This window comes from Drosophila virilis, chromosome 4 (genome assembly GCF_030788295.1).
Source record: "Drosophila virilis strain 15010-1051.87 chromosome 4, Dvir_AGI_RSII-ME, whole genome shotgun sequence".
NCBI lineage: Eukaryota > Metazoa > Arthropoda > Insecta > Diptera > Drosophilidae > Drosophila > Drosophila virilis.
Genome location: NC_091546.1, coordinates 27,832,344 through 27,859,782, shown reverse-complemented (window position 1 = coordinate 27,859,782; position 27,439 = coordinate 27,832,344). Strand labels below are relative to the sequence as shown.

At 40.5% G+C, this 27,439-nt stretch overlaps 1 protein-coding gene across 1 annotated transcript in view; it reads left to right on the top strand.

The window, feature by feature from the left end:
* LOC6634095 (uncharacterized) overlaps positions 1 to 27,439 on the top strand; it is a 35,758-nt gene extending 8,319 nt beyond the window's left edge. Inside the window, exons 2-5 of the mRNA XM_032433139.2 lie at positions 22,599 to 23,144; positions 23,298 to 23,498; positions 23,671 to 24,340; positions 25,111 to 27,439. Coding sequence (XP_032289030.2) covers positions 22,599 to 23,144; positions 23,298 to 23,498; positions 23,671 to 24,340; positions 25,111 to 25,565 — 1,872 coding nt within the window. The 3' untranslated portion in view covers positions 25,566 to 27,439. The remainder of the gene's footprint in view (positions 1 to 22,598; positions 23,145 to 23,297; positions 23,499 to 23,670; positions 24,341 to 25,110) is intronic.

Here is a 27,439-nt window from a genome sequence, read left to right as displayed (position 1 = left end):
GCAAATATTTACGTTTTAAATATTGATAATATGTGGGATTTTTTTTTTATACAAGTTAAAAAGCAACGGTTTTAATACCTGCAGCCAACTGTAGCTGGACACTAATTGATATAAATATTAATATTTATTGTCCTTCGATTAAAAATCGATTCCTTACGATTTGATTTTGTTTGTACATGTATTATTATTCTTATTATTATATTAATAATTACGATTAATATCATTGTTATTATTATTATCATACATTTCATTATAATTATTACTATTATTTTTTTTATTATCGTTATTATTATTATATTTTATTCTATTTATATACCTTATAGCTTATTTAACATATAATAATATAACTGTTTTATTAAAAATGTACTAAAAATTACATGTTGTATATGGCGAGTGATACTTGAATAATATATCGTTATTATTATCGATAACTTTTTTTATCATTTGAATTTATTTCATTTGACTTAAAAAGTTTTCATATCGTTTGCAAACGATTTGTATTTAATTTTATTTCATCAACATATTATTGACAATATCGATTATTTATCGATAACTAACCTTAAGATTTCATCAGTCGACCACTGTGCCTCGTCGCCAACTGCTTCAGTTGTCTTTGATGCTGCCCCTCGCCCACACACCCACACTTCTCGCTCATCTACCGCTTTACCCCGCGTTTTATCATCCCCTCCTCAAGCATTTACTTGCCTTGTCCCATTGTCGCTACCCACACACAGTTGAGAATTGGGATTGCTGTGAGTTCCTGCCAGGCAACAGCCGTGTACGCCAACTAACCCTTCAACAGTTAACCAACACTCTTGCCACCCCCACCCTCAGCCCCAGCCACACCCCCTCTTTGGATGGTTACCCTTGGTACGGTCACTGTCTGCCCCATTTGCTTGCTTCGCCAGCGCAATTTTTATACAAAAATATTCTTGCCCATCAACACCCCCGTCCACGCGGAGCATAATTTTGGGGTGTGGATGAAAAGTAAAGCAAGGCAGGGGACAGGACAGGGTAGGGCAGGGTAAGGCAAGAAACGTAACGGAAGGGCAGCCTCGCTAAGAGTCACTTGGCAGTGTGGGCAAGGGGCGGCGCTTGCGACTAGAGGACTAGAGGACTAGAGGTCCAAAAGGACTAAGGGACTAGTTCACGCGGACGTCGTCCGCAACGCTTTTTATTAGTGTGTTTCAGATGCTGCGCGCTGCTGCTGCTGCTCCGGCTGCTGTTCCTGCTGTTACACCCCCGCTATACTCACTCCCCACCCCATCCCCCCGTGTCCTGTGCATATACTCAGCGTCGTCGTAGTCCTTGCTCATCAGCGTAGCTCATGGGTAGCTGCCTCCTGCCAGCGGTTCGGCTTGGCTCGGCTCGAGCTGCCTTTGCACGTTTGTCCATTTTAAGTTTGAGCTCTGCCCGTGGCACTCATCCAGCAGCAGCGAGTCCTTCAGCTGCTTACTATACCCAACCACCCCTCGATTCCCTCCAATGCCAGAACCCACACTCCGCGCGCTTGCTAGCTCCTCATTTATTTTGCACCCACGCCTGCCAGGCAAAGTTTGTCTTGCGTTTCGTTTGGGTTTTCATTTTTTAGATTATTTCTTGCCTCGCCGCCCAGTCCAATGATATTTCGTGCATTTTTTTTCGTTTTTTGCCTTTTCTCCTCTAGTTCTGTTATCATCCTGCTGTATGCTGGCGCTTGGCTGGGGCTAACGAGCATGTTACTCCTTTGCTTGCCTTTCGCTTTTATTATTATGCTTTGGCGCACATTCCAGCAAAGAGTGCAAAAAAATAAAAAGTTTTGTACCGCTGCAGCGAACCAAAGCAGCACTCACCCTTCCCCTCAGCCGGAACGTTGCCTGGCTACTCGCCCACCGTGCCGAATGCTGCATAAAGTTGCATGTCCGACTCGGACTCGGACTCGGACTCGGACTCGGACGCTGAGACTCGAACCCGGTCTGCGGCCATATAAAATAATAACAACTAACTAAAAATCCGTACGCTTTAGCTGCAAAATCCTTTTGTTTTGCCAGCCCTGCTCTGTTCTCTCCCCCCGCACGAATAAAACCCAAAACTACTCACTAAAAAAACAAAATAAAAAACTAGACAGGGGTCGGTTACGTTCCAGAGGTAGCAACAAGAAAAAATAGAATTTGTTTGGCCCGCTCAAATTCAATGCAAAAGTTTCGCCTACGTCGGCGTCGGGCAGTCCACATAAATTCTGCACCCCTCCCCCGCCCTGCGCTCTTTCCCATTGGCAGGGTTCGCTTTTTGGCCCGGCTGGTAAAGTTTATCAGCGCCCACCCGCCTCCCGCTCAATCCTCAAACCCAGACTAAGCGAGTCCGTTAGCGACCCCGACCGCTTGTTTGTCTTACTTTTGACCTCTATAAACGTGGCGCCGGCGGAGGCGCTGTAGCCGCCGATGATAATGAATTAGAAAGCAGGCAAGTGCAGCTCCTAGCTGAAATTACATGAAGAGCCACGGGGCGCAGAGAGATCAGGAGCATAAACTATAAACAATTGCCATGTAGTTAACTTTAGTAATGCTCACAGGTTGGATATAATCCTTTGAATGAATGTAAAATGAATCTGAAAACATATTTCCAAACATCAAAAGATCATTAAAAAAAAGATAAAGGCAATTCTACATCTGTTCCTTTAAATGAGATATTTTCTTAATTGTAATTTTAAATATATTTAATATTATCAATTGATTTGAAGGTTTATTGTCTTTAAAATTTTTTGAATTATAAATTGTAAAAACTAATATTTTCACTTTAACACTTGCTGTCGTAATACTTGATACTTAGGATACATTTCGTAAAAGTATTTTTTTAATTTTTAAATTTTTTTGGTAACTAATTTTTTGATTAACTGATAAGCTTAAAACTAATTGCCTTACAATTCTATGATTAATGGTTGCGAGTAAAGATAATTCTAAATAATTACAGACGGGCTTCACTCTAATATTCTTTTTCATAATTATTAAGTATTTTTCAATATGTTCTTGTCTAGCCAATTCAAAACTTGTTATTTATTTTTAATATCGAAAATAATAATAACTAATAATTATAATGAATATTACAAATTAAATAAAACTAACGCACTTAAATCTTTTCTGTTTTCGTTACAGGTAAGCAAGCAATGACATTTCCCCCCTAAAAGATATACAATTTCCTTCAAGCAGTAAGTACGGCAAACATTTGGCCAACACAGTTAGTAACTGTTTCTTTTCCCTTAGTTTTTTTTTTGCCCCCTTTTTTCACCCCACTCTTATTTGATATCAACGAAAATTCTCACAGAAACTTGGTCCGAGCCCACTTCATAAACGCATAAAGGCGCACAAAAATGAAATGAAAAATGTTCTCTCTTAGCTTAAGCAGCTTAAAATTAATTTATATACAACTGGCAGGGTACCAGGAGCATGGCTCGAGCGCCGATGGGGTGGTGGACTGTGTTGTCGGTGGGAGGGAGGGTGAAGTGGTGCCTAGGCTCGGAGAACAAAAAAAATATCCAGTTGCAGTGGCATAGAATTATACATTTGCCGGCGGAAGTTGGAAGTGGCTGTCGCGTTGCACACACACACACACGCATGCACACACACTCACACACCCAGGCAGAAGGATGGTCAACATGCAATGCCACCTAAAACCTAAACCCCAGCCCCCTTAAACGCCCCAGCCCCCCCTCCCAACGCACTTAATAATACGGTTTATTAGCGACATAAGCACATCCGAAGCTGGGTGCAGACATTTTAATTGGTAGGCGAGTGCATGGTAACATAAAAATTATAGTCGAGTGCAGCATTAAGGGCTGCCAAGGGACAAAGGGGAATGGGCAGGAGGGGGCGGGGGAGGGTCGGGGTGTTGCTGCACCCTGTAAACAGCGACTGTCTGTCAGACAGGGGCGCCAGGCCGAGGCAATTGAAATGTGGGATATACTCGTACTTCAATCATTGGCTGCCTTTGTCTCTGCCAGCAGCTAGGAGAGCAGGAGACGCTGCTCAGTGTTAGGTGTTGCATGTGGCATGGTGGAGGGGTATGGCAGAGACATAGTAGTTGCCACAAATTAAAAAGTGCTGCGTTTTTTAATCAAAGCCGCATTAAAAGCTCACAGATGCGTGCAGATAGGGCGCTAAACACAGCGCTACATTATTTTGGTACCTAAGCATTATGAGAAAATTTTTTCATTTAAATAAATATAAAATAAAATATATATGAAAATAACTAGCTAAAAAACGTCATATAGATATATCAATAATAGGGATGAGCTGCCATTTATTTTAAATTTCTTTTCAAATCAAGCGTTTTCAGGGCCAAAACATATTTGTTTAAATGTTATCCAAGTTTATTTTGATAACATTTATCTTTCCATGATCCTTGTAAAATTCTACAGCTAAAATGCGTATTTTATGTATTATTGCTTAAAAGGTGGCTTTTATAATGTTCTTTTGTGAAATCTTGTTAGTATAATACTCACTGAAAATAGAAGGATCGTTCCCTCTATTTTGTATTCCTAAGAATTATTCGATTGTCGTATTTTCTTTTCTCTATAACAATCAGTTGCTCTTTGTCCTATAAAATTCAAATTAGATATTGAGGAACTCTCTCTGAATTTTATAGACGGAAAATATAAAATATTTGAAATTGTTTTTTGATTTTTGTTTTTTTTGTTTTTGATATTGTCTTTTTGTTCAGTTTTTAGTTGTTTTTTTTTAAACCATTTAGATTATGTTCTAAATTGTAGCATATCTTAAGGATGTCTCTAAACAGGAAACAGGAACCATTCACTCGAGACCTTAAATATTTTATACAGAATTAAAAAAAAAATCTAAAGTCAGCGCTAACTACAGCCAACATCCGTCTGCTGCACAGTGTAATTGAGTGCCACTTTGTGGGCCAGGGGCTTAGACAGCCGCTCGGGAGCGGGCAGGTTGCGGGCCGCGAGGCATAAGAAACGCAAGTCTCAGCGCCTCAGCGCCCATTTAAATGCAGCTAAACATTTTTTCGTGCCTCGTTGCAAGTTCTCGAAAACAATTCTACTGTTGGGTCCTGAGTCTGGGTCCAGAACCCTTTTCAGTCATTTACTCCGGACTGCTGGCTGCCTGTTGGCTGGCAGACGTATGAATTTTCCACATCCCTAAATCGCTAATCTGCTACGCATTTTTGCCGTGCCACAGACCCTGCCCACAGCCATGCCCCTACGCCCACTTTGTAATAATTTCGCTGTTTTTTCCATCCCCCTACCCGCCACCGGCGCCCTCTCTCACTCTACCTACTTTTATGTTGCACCCAAGCGCAAATCGGCAACTTTGAGCTGTAAAGTTTGGCGGTGCCCGACCGGGTTTTAGCTTGGGTTCGAGCTTGGGTCTGCCACCTCCTGCGTCGCCCGCTGCCACATATGTGCGAGGGCGCGATAAGGCGTCAGAGAAATTGAAATTGTTACCATTTGTGAAGGTTGCCGCCAACGCTAGACGACGTCGACGATGCCAACGCCGACGACCCTGTCAGGCATATTACGAAGGTGTGTTAACCCACCCACTCGGGGGAGCGAAACAAAAAAAAAAAAAATATATAAAAAAAACACAAACGCAAAAAGGGACCAGCGAACGCAGCTTTCGCTCCGGCGAAGGTTGTAAAACCGCCAGCGACGACATGGGAAATGGGGGGAAAATGGGAAATGGAGCCGTTTCGAGCATTTTGTGCTCTGCCAACTTTCTGGCGCGTTCGCAAAACTCAAGTGCGCTTTGGGGACGCGTGTTGTTGCTTCAAGAGGCCGGGGGTAGCGGGAAAGGTGCGCCAGCTCGCGGGTATTGCCGGGTCTGAGGCGTTGTTGATTATGATGGCACCGGCCATCAAATTGCGGCATGGGCTTGGGCTTGCCTTACCCTGGCTTGGCTATATTTCGGTGCGGAGCCTCTTTCCGGACTGCGAGCTAGTCAGGAGAGCGGTTGACTCAACATCGAGCGTAAATTGCATTTGAAAATGACTGGAATAAATTGGTTTAGAGCAGCGCAAATTATGTCCTACACTGGATTATAATATCCCAGAATTACATTTTTACTAGGTGTGCTCGAAATAATAATTTCCTTAATGCCAAGGGCTCTTTGCTTAACTAACTTCTTTAGTTCTTATACACTTGCTTAAGCTGCTATATTTCTTGCACAGCATTTATAATGACTAGATTCTTATTCTTGATCAATATCAATTTCCAAACTCCGCCAGGATCATCAGTCTTCCCGTCTGTTTGCCAAATTACTTTGTTTAAAATCAATTTCAATGAACCTTGCCTTGCTTCGTCTTCCAATTGCCATCTACATATTCTATATTCAAAACCTGATCCAATGATCTACTCCCCCTATAAAAATGTACAATTTCTTTTCAGCCCATTTCCTGCAACCCTTTCAAATGAATATTCGTACAATTTCATAACATTGCGCGAATGGGCGCCAGCTCTATTGGGTACGACTCACTTCAAAAAAAATAAGTTCAATCCGCTGATAAACTCGCTCATCCCCCCTCGCCCCCCACACGCAATCACTCTCTCTCTCTCTCTAACCATTCACAAGCTCAACCCTTTGCAGCTGCCTCTTCTTCGGCGCTTTGTTAGCCAAATAAAAAGTTTTCCCCAATTTTTTTTCTGCCCCAAATGTTTGTCGTATTATCTAGCTGAGTAAAATACGGGGCGCCCATTTTTAGCAAAAAAAAAAAAAAAAACAGTCAAAAAATTGAGAAAAAAATTGAAAGAATGAGCAAAGCAAAGAGAAAACCCACGTGAACCGATGCCAACAACAAAACGTTTGCCGCATCTTTTGGGATTTCTTGCCTCGTTTAAAAATCATTCAAGCAGCAGACACAACCCAACTCGGTCCACACAGACCACACACACACATACACAGACCAGCACCCACCGAGCCACAGACAGTGGCACAAATTGTGTCAAAAACGTTTGGCGTTGTCGCTGCCGGGCGACCTGATGCTAAGGGGCAAGGGGCGTTTTCGGGTCCACCTCTAAAACGTTTGTTTGTCAGACTCTCTACCCGACTTTATTCTTATGTTTTTGCGCAATCCCCAGCGCCAAACTCCTGGCAACCACACTGCCTGCCCCCTCACACTTGCTGCTGTCTCTCCGGCGCAACTTTGACGCCTAACGAAAGAGGCAGCAAATAATTCATCATTCTGCCTTCAGACTTCAGAGTATTTCCTGTGCCGCCGAGTTGTTGGCTGCCACGCAGCTTTGGCGCTGGCTAAGATGTGGGGCTAAACTTGGCCCAGCTACCAACCGAAAAAAACCCCCGCCCGAATACTGCCCCTGCGGGCGCTGGGAAAAGAGGCGAAAAAAATTTATATATATTATTTGGAACGGTTTATCATCAATTTTATGTGCGATTTTTCTTTTATTTCCTTTCGTTTTTTTTTTTCTTCTCTGTTTGCGCTTTGCTTTTAGTCTGCTTCGCACACCCCGCACCTGACCGGGCACTTGGCCACATTGGGGCTCCATCTCTTGCTCCTTAGTTATCTTGAGCTCCGGCAATGAGTCCTGCTGCCAACTTGGGGCCACTCGCTGTGCCTCGCTGTCTTTGCGAGTGAAAATCAACTGAAATTCGATTTGATTATGATTTGTTTCGATTGACGACGTTAACGGGCGGGCGGGCGGCGGAAATTCTGCTGCTACCCTTAACCCCACCTAGCACTGTATCCCCCCCCCCTCCCCCTCCAAATTGCAATGAGTTGGAGTCAGGGTTCGCTGTGAAAGTTGAATTTGATTTTTCGCATTGCTTGGCATTTGCTGGATGCCAAGACGAAAGACCGCCTTTTAATGGGATTTTCTAACGAGGTTTTTTTACACGCTGGGGGAGTCTTTTTGCCAGAAGTGGAACTCTCCATAGATAAGTTAAAAAAATGTATGTATTAAGCTAAGGCAGACTATCCTAGAAACTAGCTAAAGAACTTTAAGAGCAAAATATCTTTTTAAATAATAATATATATTTTGATCCTATTGTCATGTAGATATTTTCCATTATTTTAAATCTTGTATTCTCGTTTATAAAATACCCTTCTAAATTAAATAAATACCCCTAATCCTAATGGAGCTTAGCACCCGATCCTGAAAGGTTACGAGTTTTAGTTCATTTACTTCAATTCGATTTTTTCATTATTGCTTAATAAAATGCAAATATTTCATTTGCAAATATTTTGTCTATAGATATATTTATTATTTCTTAATTTATTTTTACTGCATAAATATTTGGTATATTTCCATGATTTAATACCTATTTTATACGTAACACGCATACATATTTTATATACATATTTTCTATATGTGCGGCAACAGTTTTTGTTAGCCAATGTTTAGCTTTTATAAAAAACATTTATTGGTACACGGCTGGCAAAAAACTGTCAAAGGCAGCAACGCATCAATCAGCGGTAAAAACGCAACACTAAAACAATAGAAGGGACCAAAAATTATAAATACACACATATATATTTAAGTTTTTCATAACATTTTTTAGATTTTGTTTAATTTCGCTGCCGTATTTGTTATGATTTTTTGGGCGCAAATTTTAGTTTGTTTAATATTTCATGCGTTAAATATTTGATGGCACATATTCGCTGTACAATACAGTCAGCTGCATAAAGCAGTGTGCATATCAATTGCTTTTTTTTTTTTTTGTCTTTACCAATGCACTCAAATTTACATGGAAAAAAAAAGAGCACAATAGAAATGTATTCAAAAAATTAAAAATATATATGTATATGTGTGTAAAGGAAAAAATTTGTATTTGCAGCTTTTGCCATATTTGCATATTCAAATAATTTTTTCTATATACATATTTTACCAAATATATATAAAACATATATATGTACATATATATATATATATATATATATATACCGTTTTATACACATTGCGTATACGCGATGTGTGCGCGCACATAAAGATTGCATAAAATATGTGAGAGACGCATAGAAAAATCAGCGCTGCATTAATAAAACAGCCACGCCCAGAGCCATATTCTATTTCAATTAAATGTTTTTTATGTATTTATATTTATATGTATATGTACTTTATGTTCGCATATTTTATAAAACATTTCGCGCATTTTATTTTAATAACAATCATGTTGGCACACTCAGAAAAAAATTGGTTTTTATATTCTGATAAATTTCATTTCGGCGAATATTAAGTACATATACATGATTTTTGAATTATCTTAAATTAACTCTGAAAAGGACTTAAATTTAGCTTGACAAAAAGTACAACATTTCTTAATACAAAAATTTGTATATGGGAAATAAGCCAATTTCTCGAAACTCTATTTAAGTCTTGTATTTGGAAAGAATTGCGTTCTTAGATAAAGTCAAACTAAATTTTGGCCATAAAAAACATGATTTTTATTCTTAGTGTAATATTTTTTGCTGGGCATTGCATTTTTTTACAAAGCAACTTTTGGCAATTAAATATTGTTATTAAATACTTCACAAGCGAATTGCGCACATTCTCTTCTGTATTTTTATTTTTGATTTTTTTTTTTAAAGTAGAGCTTCCATAACAAATTAAGCCTGCATAAACTGGCGCTTATTGTTGAGACACTTTGTAGTCACTTTCCCCTACTTGTCGAGTCGCTCGTTTTACGCCTCATCTGTCAGCACTTTAGCTCGCCAGGACACGCAGCGGCCAGGACTCGTTGTCTCTGGGTCTAACGCTGATTTGCGTTTTGGATTTGCATATGAATACTCATCATGAAGTTTGATGAAGATGATGTTGCTGCCTGCCTGCCTGCCTGCCTGTTAAGGACAACATTGCGCTGCAGTTAACTGAAATCTATGGCCATCCCTCTACACACACCTTGCTGCCCTTCCCCTTTACACTTGACCAGCTCCCAGATAGAAGCAAATGTTACGCATACGCCGTGTGTGCGTGCCGTCGTTTTAGTTCTCACTTTAGGCGTGAACAGCAGCTGGTAGACAATCTGGGGACCCAGCTGCTAGACAATCTGGGGACTAAACTGGCACGAGCCAAATGCAATGTTGCAGCAACTGCTATGCGATCAACTGCACTCTGTGCCCCACTGTCTGTCTATGTGTGTGTTTTCCTGTTGTATACGTATATGTAAAGTTGTCCCAATTCTGAACTTCTTTTTAACATAATGCGTACATTTTGTCCTAGTCTGAGCATTTAAATAAAATAAAGCCTTAAAAAAAAAAAATGTTTAACACCTGAACTGAGAAGGTGGACTAAGGACTATTCCATTGACTATTCCAAATCTTACACCTAATAAAATTAATTTATTGAGAATGTAGATGAACATCAAACTGTTTAGATATTTTTTATTAAACCTTTACGCCTTTTAATTATCAACATTTATTATCTAAATAGCAGCATTTTTTAATAATTCTCTATGTTTAAATAATGAAATATATAATTTGAATAATTGTTTCATGTTTTAATCTGCCTGAAGAATCTTTTGAATTTAAAGATATAATTCCTTCAATCAATTTTTTAAATATATTTTTATTATTTTCATTATTTAATTTTGTTTAGCTCATGCGTATCGGCATCAACTGCAAATAAGACAAAATAATTCATTTCAAAATATGGTTTTTCATGTGGTGTTGCATTTGCCAATAGATTTGTCATTAGGTCTTATATAAGAGCTATAAGAGCTAGATACTTTTATCTGTAGGTCTTCCGGATGCCTGCGCAGATCGAGTTTATTTCCGATATTTTACTTCGCTTCCAACCAATCGATAAAAATCGATATCAAATTTCTATTTTTTGAGCAATTTTGATATATAATAAGAGCTAGAGTCAACAAATTTATATGTTGCTTCTAGACTAGTATATCCCGTAATAATTATGCTGCCCACAAATATAAGAAACAATTTATATTCAATTGACTTTTTGAGAACACACAAATATTCTACGGTACAATAAGATATACTGTAGAAAATTTCACTAAGATCAGTTAAGAATAACCTAAGTTATGTTTTACTGCGTAATTGGATGGTTCAGCTTGTGCAAATTCCAAGAATCTCTGCATACATATACACACACTCATTCATGCGTGTCTGCTTCCAATTCAATCAACGGCATTGCAATTGTGATTGTTTTCTGTGCTGCTATTTTAATTTGTTTTTCTCAATGATACACAATTATTGGTATGGTTGTTGAGGAGAGGCATAGCATGACTATTGAGTAGAGTCGTCCCAAGAGAATTTTTTTTAATTTATCTTATTACTTCAAACGAGCGCGTTGCGCGAACTGCATTTGGTGTTTTGGAATAAGGTTCAGGGTATTCCCTAGTCGAGGGCTCCCGACTAGAACCTCTCACTTGTTATTTTTTAAGAGTGTGCCATAAATCTATCCAATCGATGTGTAACTCTTCGATTTTTGCTTATGAATCCTCTATTTAAAATTTATAATTAAAGTTCTTTTAGATTCTATGTATATATATATATATATTTCGTTCCCCATTAGGCCTTCATCATTTTAGTACATCATGTTAAAGAACAACAAATAAAAAAAAACGCTGCTGCAGAAATTATAACGTATTATATTTCGCATACGATTGCAATTGCCAGCTAGGCTCAATCCCGCCCTCAACACCGCGTGCTCCGCGCCGCACTCCCTCAACTAAAAACACAAACATGCCGCCTATTTACATGCAAAACATTTGCCTACTTTTGAGGGCGCATTTCACACATATCCTTCCCAGCCCTGCCACGTCAATCCGTCATTGTTCGAGCAGGCAGCGGCTAATGCATTGACTAACGGCTCATTATGCGTACGGGTCGTATGAGTGATTTGTTGCAACAAAAAATAAATAAAAAAGAAAGGAAAAAATTGCAGCAAAAACGTGCACGCGTTTTGCACGCGGCAAGCACCAAAAACAAAATGCAATTTTTGTTGCTGTCAGCCGTTAAAATTATTGTGAGAGTCAAAAGCGAGCCCAAGTGGGTGGCATTAACTGACCCTCCACACCCACCCACACACAGACACACACACAGCCACACATAAGCAACTCATTTGCATGTGTGTGTGTGTGTGTGTGGGTCGGCATTAATTGTGATGTCTGGCGTGGTCGGACGCCGGAGCTGATGAGTAAGTAGATTTCCTTGTATGCAGCGTCCGGGCCGCGCGCCCCTCTGAATGCCCACCGCACTCCCACGTTTTTTTGATCCCATTTGCTTTTGTTGTTGTAGTTGCCCGCACGCCTACTTTTTGCATGCAGTTGGTGTGTGTGTGTGTGTGTGTGTGTGTGGAATGAGTATATGCGACTCGGTTTGAGTTTTATTTTATTTTATATGTACTTTTTTTTTGCTGCATTACCTCATTGATAATAATGCCGCCCCGCGCCCAACCCTCCGTCGGCTGCAGTCGGGTTTGTGCGCTTCGGTTTTTTGTTGTGTTGCACGCGGCGTATGCGTAATATTTTTAAACACGCACACACATTCAGGGGGCATCACAGGCATCGGGCATTGCCCAGTGAGAGAGTCGTAGTGCGTTGTGCGTGCGGCCAGCGCGAAAAAAGGACCAAAAAAGCTCCGCCTTAAAAATACGCGCGCACCAATTGCCATTTGTGTCTGTTTTTTTCTCTTTTTTACACGCACAGCGGCCAAATGTGGGCCTATGTTGCATGGTGTATGCTCGATAGGCGCGCATAGTTGCTGCTGCTTCTACTTATTGTTGTTGTAAATGAAAAAGACTGCTGCAACAGCAGCAACAACAAAAAAGTCGCGGCTGACAAATGAAAAGTACAAAAAGTGCGTTAAATCGCAGACCGATCTCTCTGTCTGCTCCGGTTTTTGCCGCTGTTGCTGTTGGCTTTGTTGTTGTTGCTGTTGTTGTTGTTGTTCCTGTTGCTCCTATTGTTGTTGTTTTTTCTCCTTTTTTGGTCGCCAAGCTCCGTTACTGGTCCATGGTGCTTGGCCCCGAACATATGGCAACAAAACTTTACATACTTGTAGGCGTTCTTTTTTTCCCATCTCTACTTCTTCCTTCTGGTTTTTTATTTACGCACCTCTCGACAACAGCTGGTTAAGGGGCAGCGGGCAGTTGGCTGAGAACGCGGGCGGGGGGTAGGTGTTGCGAACTGCGGTTAAGTGGCCGGGCGAGGAGTCATGCAAAGTTGTTGCGGTTACTGAGGAAATGGGCCTCAATGTCCAACAATATTATGTTTCAATTTCTGCTTTGGAACGGGAAACGGTTCACACACATATGTATAAAAGAGCAAGGCGAGAGGTTGCCGGGGGTCGTGAGTGTGTGTAATGCATGACGCGAAATTTGACTTGATTGAAATATTAATAATGTCTCCGGGGAGGAAACATATTAAGTTGCGTATTTATGCGCATAAAAGCGTTGAAATATTCTTTGATTTTATTATGAGGCAAGCTTATTATAAAGGCTTTCAACGTAAAAGAGTCTGCTAGCTGTACCATAGAAAATACTCTCAACAATAGCAAAGAGTACTTTTAATGAAGGTGAGCAATTGCATGAGCTTATTAAACAAAAGAGAATAAAGCTCAACTTTAGAGAGAGAATTATTAAGAAACTATAAATATAATTATTCGTTTTGAAAGTGAATTAAATAATTAATTAAATTCTTTTTAATTGAATTTCTGGATGCACAAAATTTAAAAAAAAATATTGGTTAAATGTGTATATATTTTTTTAATATATATAAATCTTTAAAGTCGTTTTTAAAGTGTGCCACAAAGCAATCGACTGAAACGTATAAAGAATAAGTTTTATTTATTTAATTACTTTATTTAATACCGTGACCACGACTCAGCTAAGTCTTAGCCTCAAAAAACTGCTTTATACGAATTTTTGAATGATCGTTTTATTATTATACCCCGAATGGGTATCTTGTTTTTATGCAAATGTATGTTACAGGCAGAAAGCCGTGACTCCGGCTCTATAAAGTACCTATATTCTAGATCAGCATCAATAGTGTGATCGGCCGTCCTTCCGTATGTCTGTACGCAATAATCCAGAATCTATAAGAGCTAGAGATTTGAAACGAAGGTGTTTTTAGTGCCCACGTAGTACGAGCTTGTTTCCGATAATCGACACTTTGCCCCGTTGCCACGTAATCGCTAATAATCGATACCGAAATCCTGTCCCCTAAAGTCACCAAACTTAATATGTAGCCTCTAGAATAGTATATATAAGTATATATTGAGTATCTTTCATTTTTCAGCTCTCGCTACCTACCCGATACCACCACATAGCTATAAATAACGAAAATAAACCAATTTGTATTGACCAAAATTTGTAAGCCACAATTTTAATGCAATTGACTGTTTGAGAAAAACAAATTTTCTATAGTACAATGAGATCTACTACTACGTGTGGTTGTATATATATATATATATATTGGCAGCCCACGTGTCAGAGGCAGCGAGCATACACGCATTCACGCGCATCTCTATTGAATTCTATTAACAGCATTGAAATTGCGAGTTGCTGCTATTTTAATTGGTTTTTTTTTAGCAGCAATTAGTTCTTGGTCTGGCTCTTGAGCAGAGCTGGTGGCAACTAGCGTTGTCTATTACAAGTTCGCATCCTATCGTGGGATTGGTTTTTTATTTGTTTTATTACTGTTAAATATAACGAAGAATGTTCAGGGTATATCCAAGTCGGGAGCTCCCGTTTAGAGCCCTTTAACTTGTTATAATTTGGCGACCTTTATTTTATATAATTGCGTGTTTGGCTGACACTCGTGCTTGAGAAAAAAAAACAAACACCAAAGAAATTTATATTTCAATGCTAAGCGACGCACAAGCAGCGGCACACACAGTGTATATCCAGAAGATTTGCAAGATATTTCAACGTTTACTGGGGTATAGCATATATTCTTTTGCCACAGCGCTAGCAAAGCTGAGCTGTAATATTTATCATGAATGGTTCTCGATATATTCCCTGTTGCCACAGAGATGAATATTGCTTAGCCTCATCTTATGCATAGTTTGCACCTAAATGTCAGTCTGCAGGCTGTACATGCCAACTGGAAATACGCATATTGGCCCCGTATACGCCATTATACAGTTTTCTTTCTTTTTTGTAAGCATATATGGCCCACGCAGTGGGAAACTTTTCTGCTGCTGTTTGTTGCAATGTCCAAGGCAACTAAAAAGCGTTGGCGTTTGTGTACACACTCCCCAGCAGGGTGAGCGGGTGTGTAGTTGTGAGTGTAGTTGTGAGTTCATGTGTGTGTGTGTGTAGTTTCCCATTTTTATGCTTTGTGCTGGCCGCCAAGCGGGCAATGGACAAAGTGCAACAACAATTGGCGGCAAAAAATGCTGCAACTGCTGCAGCGAAAATCAACAAGAGACGAGTTAAAGTCAAAGTACCGCGAACTACTTATATTCCCTTAAAAACTAATAGAAGCTCTAAATAATAAATGAAAACTTTTTAAAAACATGAAAATAAAACAACAGATATCACATTATTTTAAAGAATTTTACATGTTTTATGTTTTATTCACACACATTTCATATATGAATAACAATTATTCATGTGAATACACAAAGTTTTGAGAAAGATTCAAAATTATTTGTGGATCGCAATTATTAACCACAAAAAAAAACATTATTTGACAAGAATATTTTAAAAATCTTATAATAAACATTGTTAAAATATATCAAGTCTATTGAAAAACTTTAAAGTATATACTTTTTTTAATATAACAACGATAAGAAAATATTAAAAAATGTAAATTTATATAAAAGAGTAAAAGCAAAATATATAAAAGTCAATCATTGCTTGAACTTAATTTCAAATAGTATATAAATGAAAAAAATTTAAATAAATTTAAAGAAAAAATGGTTCAAATACAGATTAGCATGCAAATTATTATACCCAAAACTACTTTTAAAGTCCATCCATCCATTACATGGGCGAAGAATTCTAAAACAATAATTTAGATTCCAAAAAGAAAATAATTTATAAAAAAATATATATAAAATATAATAAAATAAATTTGCTTACAAGCCAACTTAAAAAGTTATGCCACACTTTGCATAGGGTAGACGCTAAAACCCAAATAGGCAGCATAAAATGGCATCGGCGGCTTAGTGTGTGCAGCCATCCCTTACCCCCAACACCGCATTGCCCACATCCAATCCCCACCCCGCTTCGCTTTGCATTTGATAGCATTGATGATGTTTTGGTTTGCCATTTCTGACCCGAACGCCTGTCCATAGGCTACAGAAAACAAAAAAAGAAAAAATAACCGAAAAAGGAAAAACGCAAATATTTATATAAAAGGGTATGCCACCCCCATCCACAACTGTAATCATTTTTTTCAATTTTTATTTTTCTATTTACCGAACGCGCCAAAGTTACTCACATCACGTGAGCAGCTTGAATCGTCGTCGGGCGTGTAATTGTTTCAGCGTAGCACACTTTTGGGTGGCACTGTAACTAACGCTACATGCCACTCAATCGCACAACAACAATAACGACAACTCCATAGAGTGGGCGGGGGATGGGGGAGTGAGCTGGAGGGCTCAACTGATGGAGCTGCTTCAGCTTTTATGCGGCACGCGAATATTATTTGCCGTGCACCATAAAGTATGCAACGTTTTTGTTGTCCGGTCTTGTTTGGCGTTTCGGACACAGTCCGGCAACGCCTGCAGCGCATTTAGCCTTCCAGTGCTGCCAGTGTACCGCACCTTGTCTGGCTGATTAGTTTATGATGTGGTCGGGCCAGACAGCATGGGGTTTGCTTAGTTAGCGGTTAGGTTAGGGGCTACTTGGTTCGAATAGGTTAACGGGCTTTTGGCTGGATTGGATTGCATTTTTATGTTTCGACTCGAAGGTTTTCCGGCCACATGCAAAGTTCACTCGCTAATTTGAGTGGGCGAGTGTGGTAAATGTCTATTTTGTCAAGGAAGTTGTTAAGTATTTAACATAATTTCAAGGTAACAAATTATAGTATATGCACAGTGAGGTTAGCTTCTATAATTTTCTATACATTTACTGTATTCATATAATATTTCAGATCCCAAGAACTCTTCTGTCATTTGTTCTCATCGAGAATAAATTATAACATAATATGGTCCTAATTAAAACCCTTTATATATTTATTTAGCTTAAAGACGTAGTTTTCATTTTAAAATGATTTATTTGTTTTACCTATAATGCAGTTTTCAACATATAGACTTATTAGCAGATATATACTCCAGCTACGATTTGCTTTGCGTACTTATCTTTTAAATACCAATGTAAATATACAATTTTTACCTTTTCATATTTCCAAAGCTCACATAATCCCTTTGTAGTTTCATCCTATGCATTTTTTCCATGAACCATTGACCGTCTGAAACTCACTATATATTTATCTCGCTCATTTTCGGACTCGCGCTCTCTGTCTCCCTCTCTCTCTCTCTCTCCATTTTTATTTCCAGCGCTTTGCTAATGGCTGTAAACATGACTGGCAACTAATTTGACATCACCCAGTGTCTGTTCTCAGCCCCGTCTTGCGCCGACCGATTTTTTACACATATCTGTATATATTTACTATATATATATTTTTTCAAATCTAGTTGCTTATTTTTATTTATTTGCGCTTTCTTTTTTGACAACCTGCTAGAAAAACGTTTGTCCATCCGGCGACATCGTCTGAAAGTACGCTGAATTTAAATTTTTTTTGTAATTGCTTTGACCAACACTCGCGTTTTGGGTCTCACATGCCTGTTGGAGGCCATTGCCAACGGGGGCGCCATGTTTTACCATATCTATATATACATATATATACATATACTATATATTTAATAGTTCTATATAGCACATGCATATAATGCATTTAGACTGCAGCTACATGCGTCAAGCTGCATTCGAGCTGCACATCGAATGACGCAGTGCTGAAAACTGAAATGGAAAACATGCATATGGAAATGCTGTTGGCCAAATATTTATGTGCATATTGATGCCCTTAGAAGAAGTACCAAAAAGGCCATTTGATGGACCAAAATATATAAAAATAGTTAGCTTTCTGCTGGAGTGCATTTATCTGAGCATATGACTTCAAATAAAGTGGCTTAACATAATGTAAATGGGGGTTAAGCAGAAAGTAAAATGTGAACTAACATATGTAAACTAACAGAAGGTGAAGAGAGTGAAACTTAACAGTGGTTTAACATAATGCAAAGGAAGGTTGAACACTAAGTAGACCCTTGAAAGAATGTGAAGAAACTTAACTGAGGGCAAAAATATGTAAAAAGAGCTCAACGTAGCGTTAAGTCAACCTAAGCAAAAGTAAACTAGGATTAGTATCCTAACAAAACAATAATTAAACAAAAGGAGGGCCTAAGAAAGAGAGTCCTATAGGACAGTAGGCGCTTTATTAAAGTTAATAAGTGATTTAAACAAATCAATTTGTTTTAATAATAGTTTAAGTGTAGTTTGTACCTCAACTAATCACAGTTTCCTCTTAAAGGTAGCTTACATTAACCGAGGCAACAAGAAGTAAAACTTCTATGGGCCGGACTTTAAAGACATTCAATTAAAATTTAACAGAGTCACCTTTACATTAAGAACTTACAAGCATCAAAGGAAGTACCTACTCTCGAAAATCGTAAAGAGGCTAAACGAGAAACCAAGCGGAGACTTTACGAAAGGATTAAAGATACAACAGGATATTACGCACTTTGCAGAGACCTATGCAAAGTTGCGATCGTTAGCATCCCAATCCAATTTGCTTAACATAGACCTTAACATATGTTAAATAGAGGTCCTTTGAAAACTAAAGAGCTCGTTACACAGGTCTTACAGGGGCTTGACAAAGTTCAATATTACTAAAATGTTGCTTACGATATCCAATAAGGTTACGATAACTTTTAAGCAAAATAAAGTATTTCTGTTTTTAGTACAGGTTACCATGAGGCGCTTCTATATAATTCCTATGTAGTATACATTTTCTAAGAGGTCTCTAGATTTCGTAGAATTTCTTATAGTTGTATTTTAAGCCAATTCTGCAAACTTTTTTCGCCTTGTTTTTTCTGTTGAAACACACTATTTTAAACGCAATAGAAAAGTATATTTCGCATAGTTTTTCCCTTACCATTTCCCCACTTCATTTGCTGCAAAAAATACTCAACACTCGACCGTGGCCCATAAATTTCCCACGCAGTTGATTTCCGAGACCAGAGGAAAATGTAAGGCAAATACTTTGCTTTTTGGTCGCTGTTCAAGCAACTAAAGTAAATATTTATTTTAATGCACACTCAGCTCGAACTGTCTCAGGCAGTGTAACTGTGCACACAAAAATACATAGATAGATAGATATATATGTATGTATCTTAACTTATCGTTCGATATTGTCTTGCACAATTTCTTTTAATTTCTTCGGCACGATTGCGTAGTTAAGTTTTCGAATTCTCATTAGACTAAGTTGCCAGCCCACACAGCTGAAGAGCTAGACCGACTCTGACAGACATCAGGGCCGCACCACAACCCGTCCTGCTTGTCTCTCAAAAGTCTCAGTCAGCCCCAACCGTGCCTCGCCCAAAAACCAATGTCGTAACCACAAAAACTTTGCAGCTCCCCAAGACTGAGATGGCAATACGTATCTTGAGCTTGAGACAAAAACTAATGCATATGTTTAGGCATTTTAATTTATATACGACAACCCACCCACACAAACACACACACACACACACACACGTTCACGCACACAGTCAGTCAACTTCTAAGAAAGCTCACACATGCACAACTAACCCCAACCCTTGGCATGCCACCCAACCCCCGAACCCCTCTGCCGCCTTTGCTGCCGGCGTCGTTGATAAAAGCAACTTCCATTTCATTTAAACTACAATTTCCTTGACAGCGCACAGAGGCAACCGCTCAGCTCAGTTCAGTTCAGTTCAGTTCAGTTTAGCTAGGGGTTGGGGCTTGGTCTAGGGGTTGGCAACCCTTTCACGCACTTATGAGTTAAACGCAAATTTTCTTAGCTGCCTTTTAGGCGCTCCGCCTCGTTGCAGAGCCTGAGCTCGTCTGCACAAATATGTCATCGCCAGTTGGCAGGCACCAACACACACACACACACACACACCTACACCCACACCCATACACACACACACACACACTTGAGTCGTTGGTAATTCATTATGCGTGTGCTTAGAGGCTTTTTCGGCATTGTAGTGCTGCGTAGTTGTATTCAAAGACTGCTTTTTGGCGTACCAGACAATAACAACAACAACATCACACACCCAAAACTTAACCCCGTCATACGCCCCCCCCCCCCTCCCCCCTTCACTAACCGCCTTTGCATTGAACTTGTATTTTAGCACGCCCTAGCCCCACCCACTTGCCAATTGAAGCCTCTTGCCTTTTGCTTTTCTTGCAAGATGCCACAGCCCGCATATTTCTGTTGTTAGACTTAGCAACCAGTTAGGCGTGTGTGTGTGAGCATACTTTTAGGCGCTACTATAAAAGGGCTACAGCTTGGCCCACCTAACAAAAACTTCAAAAGAGACTTCGCTGCCACTCTCGAGCATTTTGTGGCAATGGAAATAAATGCTCGGATTTATGTCTAACCTGTGTGTGTGTGTGTGTGTGTGTGTGTGTGGTGTCTATGTGTGCGCGTGTGTGTGTGTCCCTTGCAGGTGTTACTCATACGCCGAGTAGGCTGACAGCTCACAACAAATTGCTTGGCACATCGCGTCCTCCTGCCAAAGTCAAGGTTGCCCTAGGATGAGCTCAGCAGCTTAAGTCAATGCCAGTCTCTAAAGTTGAGCCAACTCCTAAGCCAAAACTTGCACATAACCCATGCACACACACACACGCACACGCACACACACATATTGACTGAGTCCAAGCTGTGCGCCTGGGCTCAACGAAGACTCCCGACGGAGTTGCTCAACTACACAAAAATGTCAGTCGTTTGGTTCCTTTTGCTAGATTTTACCACCCATCTCAAAGCCTGCCAGCAGTCCGGCCTGCTTTCGGGTGGCTGGCCATTGACTTCGTCCACCCACTTCCCCTAGCCAGCCCACCGCCCAGCCTAGCTCCCCAGTTGCTTTTCTTGTACCGTTTTAATTAATGGAAAATTTGTACGTTTTCTTCTTATTCATGTGGTCGTTTCTTCAATGCCTCAAGCAAAGGGTAACTCGAACTAAAAGAAATTGCCAGCTAGCATTGAATACGTAGCTTAACCCCAAAACCCTCCGACGCACCCAAAAAACCTCAACCCCTAAGTCCAAGTCGAGCCAGTTTGGCCTCATGTTGCGCATCTCTTCGACTCTGTTGGCTATTTTCGTTTGACAGTGGACAAGATCCAAATTGCCATTTGGGTTTCTCTTGGCTTGATTACAAAATTGACTTGGGAGCTGTTGCTCTAAGTAAGTTGCATCACTTTTCGTTTGCTTGACAATTTTTGTTTGCTCTGCCTTACGTGAACAATTCAATAGTTCTTTTTCAATAGTAAAAAACCTTTTTTAAAGGAACTGTAGCTTATTCCTCATTTATCTATGCTTGTCTTTGAATTACAATAGCTTTCATTTGGGAAATTCTTATAAAAAACATCATTGCAGAGGAGATTTTATGGGCAGCATTTTTTTGTTTTTATATTTGTGGCCCGGCATGCTAGTTTCGCGCGGCCTCGGCCGGGTAATTTCTTCTAGTTACCTATAAAAAGCAAAAGCTTCCATTAAGGAGCACCCATTAAGCATTCTTTGGGAGTTAAATGTTTAGCAAGCTCATGGCTTTGCCTGCAGGATTTGTAAATCTTTTCATGATTATTCCTCCCATGGAATATTCGACTTATACAGCTACTTTGAGCTAAAAGAAGAAGCTCTAACTCAAAGAACACACCTTATGCTAAGCATAATCAGACTCTTTGACTTGCCAGGTAGTCTAGCTACAAATGAATGTTAATTAGGCGCCGTGTTCAAACTTCATTTTCATTTGCTGTTCCTGTTACGCCCGTTCGAGCTTTCGTTTGTTTTTTTTCGTGCAATGCTTCAACTTCGACTAACATTCAACCAACCGGCCCCAAAAGCAGTCGAGCGGGCGAGCGGGCAACCACTGTCCTGCAACCACAACCGAAGGCAAGGATGCTGCAGGAAGCAGCTGAGGCGGGCCAACGTCTTGGAGTTGAACGAAATGTTTCATTAGAGCAATGCTGGCCACAAATGTCCGAGACCCAAAACGCACCCAAAACACACCACGCCCTCACCCTCAAGATCCTGGCAACTAATTTGCAGCATAGCATGAAAGGAAAGCATTGAGGGAACCAAGAAGAAAAAAACCAATCCGTCGGATAAAAAAGAGACCCGAGCTCGACTTTCATCTTGGGCAGGAAAAACTTTGCCGCTCTTGGCCAGCAAAGTTGGGTGTCTCTGCAGGGAATGGGGGCGTCTATGAGGAAGGAGGGCGGGGGCTTCGCTTCTTTGACGCTTTTTGCGCATACTTTTGAATGGTCTAACGAGCTTGGGGTCTGGCCTCGAAACCTCGACTAATCATTGGGATTTGGTATATCGAACGCAGTCCCAAAACTTTGTGCGGTCATTGAAAGTTCCCAAAATTGAACTTGTACTCATCTAACATGCCCTAACCCCAACTAACCCTCATCTTCTGCTCCCTTCCACAGGAAACCATACCAGCAACACCGGCCACGAGCACCGACACCAGCAGCCTAGTTGGTGTGGGCGGCGGCGTTGCTGGCGGTGGAGGCGGCGGCGGCGGTGGTGGAGGCATTGCCGGCGCCGGCAGCGGACTGGTTGACATTGCCAGCAGCCTGGGCGGAGGTGTGACCAGCGAGTCGGAGGCGTACGCGGGCCTCATGAAGGATGCGGACAAACTGAAGCTGATGCTGCTCGCCTGGAATTATCAGAACTCGACGGCGGTGCGCAATGGCACCGAGGGGCCCGATCTTAGTGTTGTGGGTGGCCTCTGGGCACAGTATCAGAACGCTTTGGCCCAAAATGCCGCAGCGGTGGCGGCGGCCAGCAGCAAAATGGACAGCTCGCTGTCGCCGGTGCCCAGACAGGATGCGCATTCGCCCATGGAGGCGCAGGATGAGACAAACTCGTCGGGGCAGAAAGAGGAGGATGAGGTTTCCGAAGATGATTCCGATGACAAACTGGACGAGAAACTGGCCACCACACACGATCCTGAGCGCCTCAAGGCCTTCAATGTGAGTAATGTGCGAGAGTAAGATAGAGAAAGAGAGAGAAAGAGAGAGAGAGAGAGTCGAATGTAAAGCGAACGTTGCCAATGAAGCCGCCAAAAATGGCCAAAAATTCCTTGAATTGTCTGTGGCTCACGACATTCTCCCCTTGCCTTGCAGATGTTCGTGCGTTTGTTTGTGGACGAGAATCTGGACCGCATCATACCCATCTCCAAACAGCCAAAAGAAAAGATCCAAGCGATCATCGATTCGTGCGCCCGACAATTTCCCGAGTTCAGCGATCGTTCCCGCAAACGTATTCGCACCTATCTCAAGTCGTGCCGTCGCAACAAGAAAACACGAGACGGCTGGGAGAATACGGTGAGTACTGGACAGAGTTATCTATAAATCTATATCTGTATCAATACATATAGCTATATAGACTAAATAAATTCTGAAGCATGGTTTAACTTGCATAAGTCACATTCTCCGCCAGTTTTGCCCTTCTTCCTGGATCTCAAGCTCTGATTTTTATTTTTTGACTTCCTTGCAGACTCGACCGACGCCCGCTCACTTGACCTCCGTGCAGGCGGAGCAAATCCTGGCCATAGCTTGTGAGAACGAATCGATGAACGCGAAGCGTATGCGCATTGGCCTAGAGCCAATTACCCATGCGGTGCCGGCGCCGGGCAGCGTTGTTGCAGCTGCAGCGGCTGCAGCAGCTGTTGCCGGCACCAGCAGCACGTCCGCAAGCAATGCCGCCACCGTCACCTGCACAGCAGCCGATGCGGCTGGATTGAGCAGCGTGCCATTTGTGAGCGCCGTGGGCTTTGCACGCTCCACGCCCAACTCGGAGCACGCGGACGCAGCGTTCGGCGGGGCGGCCAACATTGCCGGCGCTGGCAGTGCTGGCGGCAACAGCGCCAGTGGTGCAGCAGGCGGCGGTGGCGGCACTGGTGGCATGAGCTCGGCGCGTAGCTCACCGCTGGCACTCAGCTCGAATGCCAGCGTCGGGGGCGCCAGTGTGACGGGCTTGGCGCTGGCCAACGGCGCTGGGGCATCGAATGGCACCGGCCTGCCCTCCAGCAGTCCCTATACCACGGACTTTAGCTCGCCAACGGCGGCCTCGCCTTTTGTGGCAGCTGCTGCGGCAGCGGCTGTGGCAGCCGGACGTGCGCCCAGCTATCCCGGCTATTTTCCGGGCGTCGCCGGCCTGGGTAATGGTAAGAAAACATCTGTGTACTATAGTGTGGCATTATTTGCAATGACACCAGCTTAAAGCAGCGTTCAAATATGGGATTGAGTTAAAACAGAGCACTAAAAGCAACAAAGCTTCGACATAAAATTATTGTGCTTGACTTAAATGAGATAGTTATTTAATTAAAAAATATTTAACGACCTTTTTTTGCCGTAAGCTTCTAGAAGAACATTAAAGCTGGCATCAACATGCTTGGAAAGCTTCACTAAGCTTCTTAAGCCAATTCGATAGAATCAATGAGTTCTGAAAGCAGCTAAAAATAATCGAAACTTAATGCAAAATACTTTGAGTGCAGCAGAAAGCTCAGCAAAGCATTTGAAAGCTCTGAGCAAACTTTAAAAATAATCAAAATGCCTTGATAAAAAGCAAAGCAATTGGAAAAAAGACTACAAAATAAACTGAAAACGAGTTGAAAACTTCAGCAGTCAGTTATATGTTGAGCTTTAATCTAAAAATATTAGGCTAAAACCTTAAAACTGTGGGCAAAAGCTTAAAGCTCGGCTTTCAGAAAACCGATAGCCACAAGCTAGCCGGTAAAAAAAATGTTCTAAAGTTTAAAGGCACAGATAGCTTTAAAATGTGTTCACAATTCGACAGCTAATGCAATTAGTGCCTCACTCTAATCCAGGAACTATCCGATTTTAAGCAAGTGTCATTGAGTTATTATCATCATTTTCAGTGGTATTTAATTTAAATAAAAACTCTCGCTAATGTCTTGTTTCCTTCCTCTTGCAGTTACGCCCACCGATCTCTCCATGAAACCAACGTCGCTGAGCGCTGGCAGCGGCCTCGCCGGCGGCAACAGCAACAACAACAACAGCAACACAGTCAGCGCGCAGCTGAGTGCCGCCAATTTGGCAACGCTGAGCAATGCCAGCAACAACAATGCGCTGGTCACCGCCACACAGCAGCTGCAGCAGCTACAGCAGCAACAGCAACAACAACAACAGCAGCAACAGCAACAGCAGCAGCAACAACAGCAGCAACAACAGCAACAACAGCAGCAGCAACAGTTGCTTGCCGCATCCGGCGACGGCAACTGCTCCCGTGTGCCGCCCATTCTTCCACACAAGCTGAGCCCCAACGAGGTGACCGCCGCCCGACAGGTCATCTCGGCGTACCGGGAGAGTGCTGCTTTTCTGCTGCGCACCGCTGACCAGGTGGAGCAGTTGCTCGTTCAGCAGCAGTAGGCGTGGCAAGGGTAAGCGCTCGTGGTGTCGGTGGCGGTGGCGGGTATTGGGGCACTCTTTCTAGACCCAAGCGACGCGTAGCGCGCGCGCGGGTTGTTCCTATTTAAATTTAAATTTAAATTGAATTACACACAGCAAAAGCAGCAGCAACAACAGCAACAACAACAACAACAACAACACACAGCAACTAAGCAAATTAGAAAGAAAAAATAGTCAAAGCATAGAAGAAAAAAAGCAAAAAAAAAACCGAAAACAGAAAATAGTCAAAAAGTTCGTTTTAACAAGCATTTTAAGTGTTTTTTCCTCCAAACTACGTACAGCATATTACAAAATATTATTAACGGTATTTGAGAACAAAATACCGAAGAAAATACCAACAAAATACCAAAATCCAATCAGTAAATATTGCAATTATCAAAGCAGCAAATCAGTTTATTATTTTCTAGTTCAATAGTTCGCAGCAAACATCCCATAAATATTATGTCCCAAGCTTGTCCAACTTAAATTAAGTATTAACTCACTTTTATCAAGAAACTGCTTCCAACTTCATCCAATTATTGCGAGCGCTTGAACTAAAAAATAATTAAACGGATTTTAATTAAAACAAAAAAAAAAACAAAAACAAATAAATAAGAAATCAGCAACAAATTAACTTACTACAGTGTCTACTAAAAGTAAAACTACAATAGCCACACCCAGCACACCCAAAAATATAAAAAACACACACACACACACACACACACACACACACATACACAGACTCGCATTGCGTTCAAGTTTTTGTTGAGATTTTAGAGAAAGATGATTATTAAAATTTTAATGCTCTACGCGGAGCTGCAATTTCCGGCCCAGTTCGAAGTGCGCGATTTGTTAAAAAATAAAACATTAAAAGTAAATATAATATTGTATGTAATTAAGTTGAGGTATTGTTGTAAATTTTAAGGCGTATCAGAAGAGAGAAAAAACACACACATTTTAAGGCAACAAACACGACAAAAAAAAAGGAAAAGACATTATTTAAATATATGGGAAACTAAGAGAAAACACAGGGTGATACTTTCAGAAATTATTACAAAAAAAAAAAATAAGCTAAAAATTAAATAAAAACAATTAAATATGTGTATAAAAAATATAAGGCAAAGGCATGGCATAGACGTTGGTATATGTGTATTTAAAAAATATATATATAAAAAAAAAAGAAAAAAAAAACAAATCGAATGAGTGTATTTCCTATTAAATATTTAAATTTAACTTTTAGCTTATTAGTTTCTTTTTCCAATAATTTCTTAAAGCGGACTTTTCTTTGACATTTTTTATCTGTAGCACTGTTGAATTTTTGATTATTTTTTTTCTAATTTGTTTAAATTTTAATACGCATACGAAATACGAAATAAAATATTTAAATACAAAATAGCCATTAATGTTTTTTGCAACTATAAATGTGCATGTAAAAATAAACACTACGAAAATTAAAAATTAAATTTATAAAAAGAAACAAAACATTAAAAAATCGAACGAGGCGCGAATCGGTTAAGATCGTATGAAAAAAAAAAAACGCTATGCAAAGCAAATTATAGAATTTAATAATATAAATCAAATGCAAAAGGAAACGGTATTTAATCAACAAATAAATGAATATTAATTATACGAAACGATGGGAATTCAGTTCACATCATTTTTGCTGGCCAGGCAAAACGATAATTATAATAACAATAACGAAAATTTATTAACTATAATAATTATGGATTGGTATTTGCATAGAAAAGTAAACTAATTAAAATGTCCGAGAACGCAAACGAAAAAAGAAAACACAAAAACCAAACCAAAACATTTTAAAAGTCGACTTAATAAAGAATTTATGAGAATTATATGTA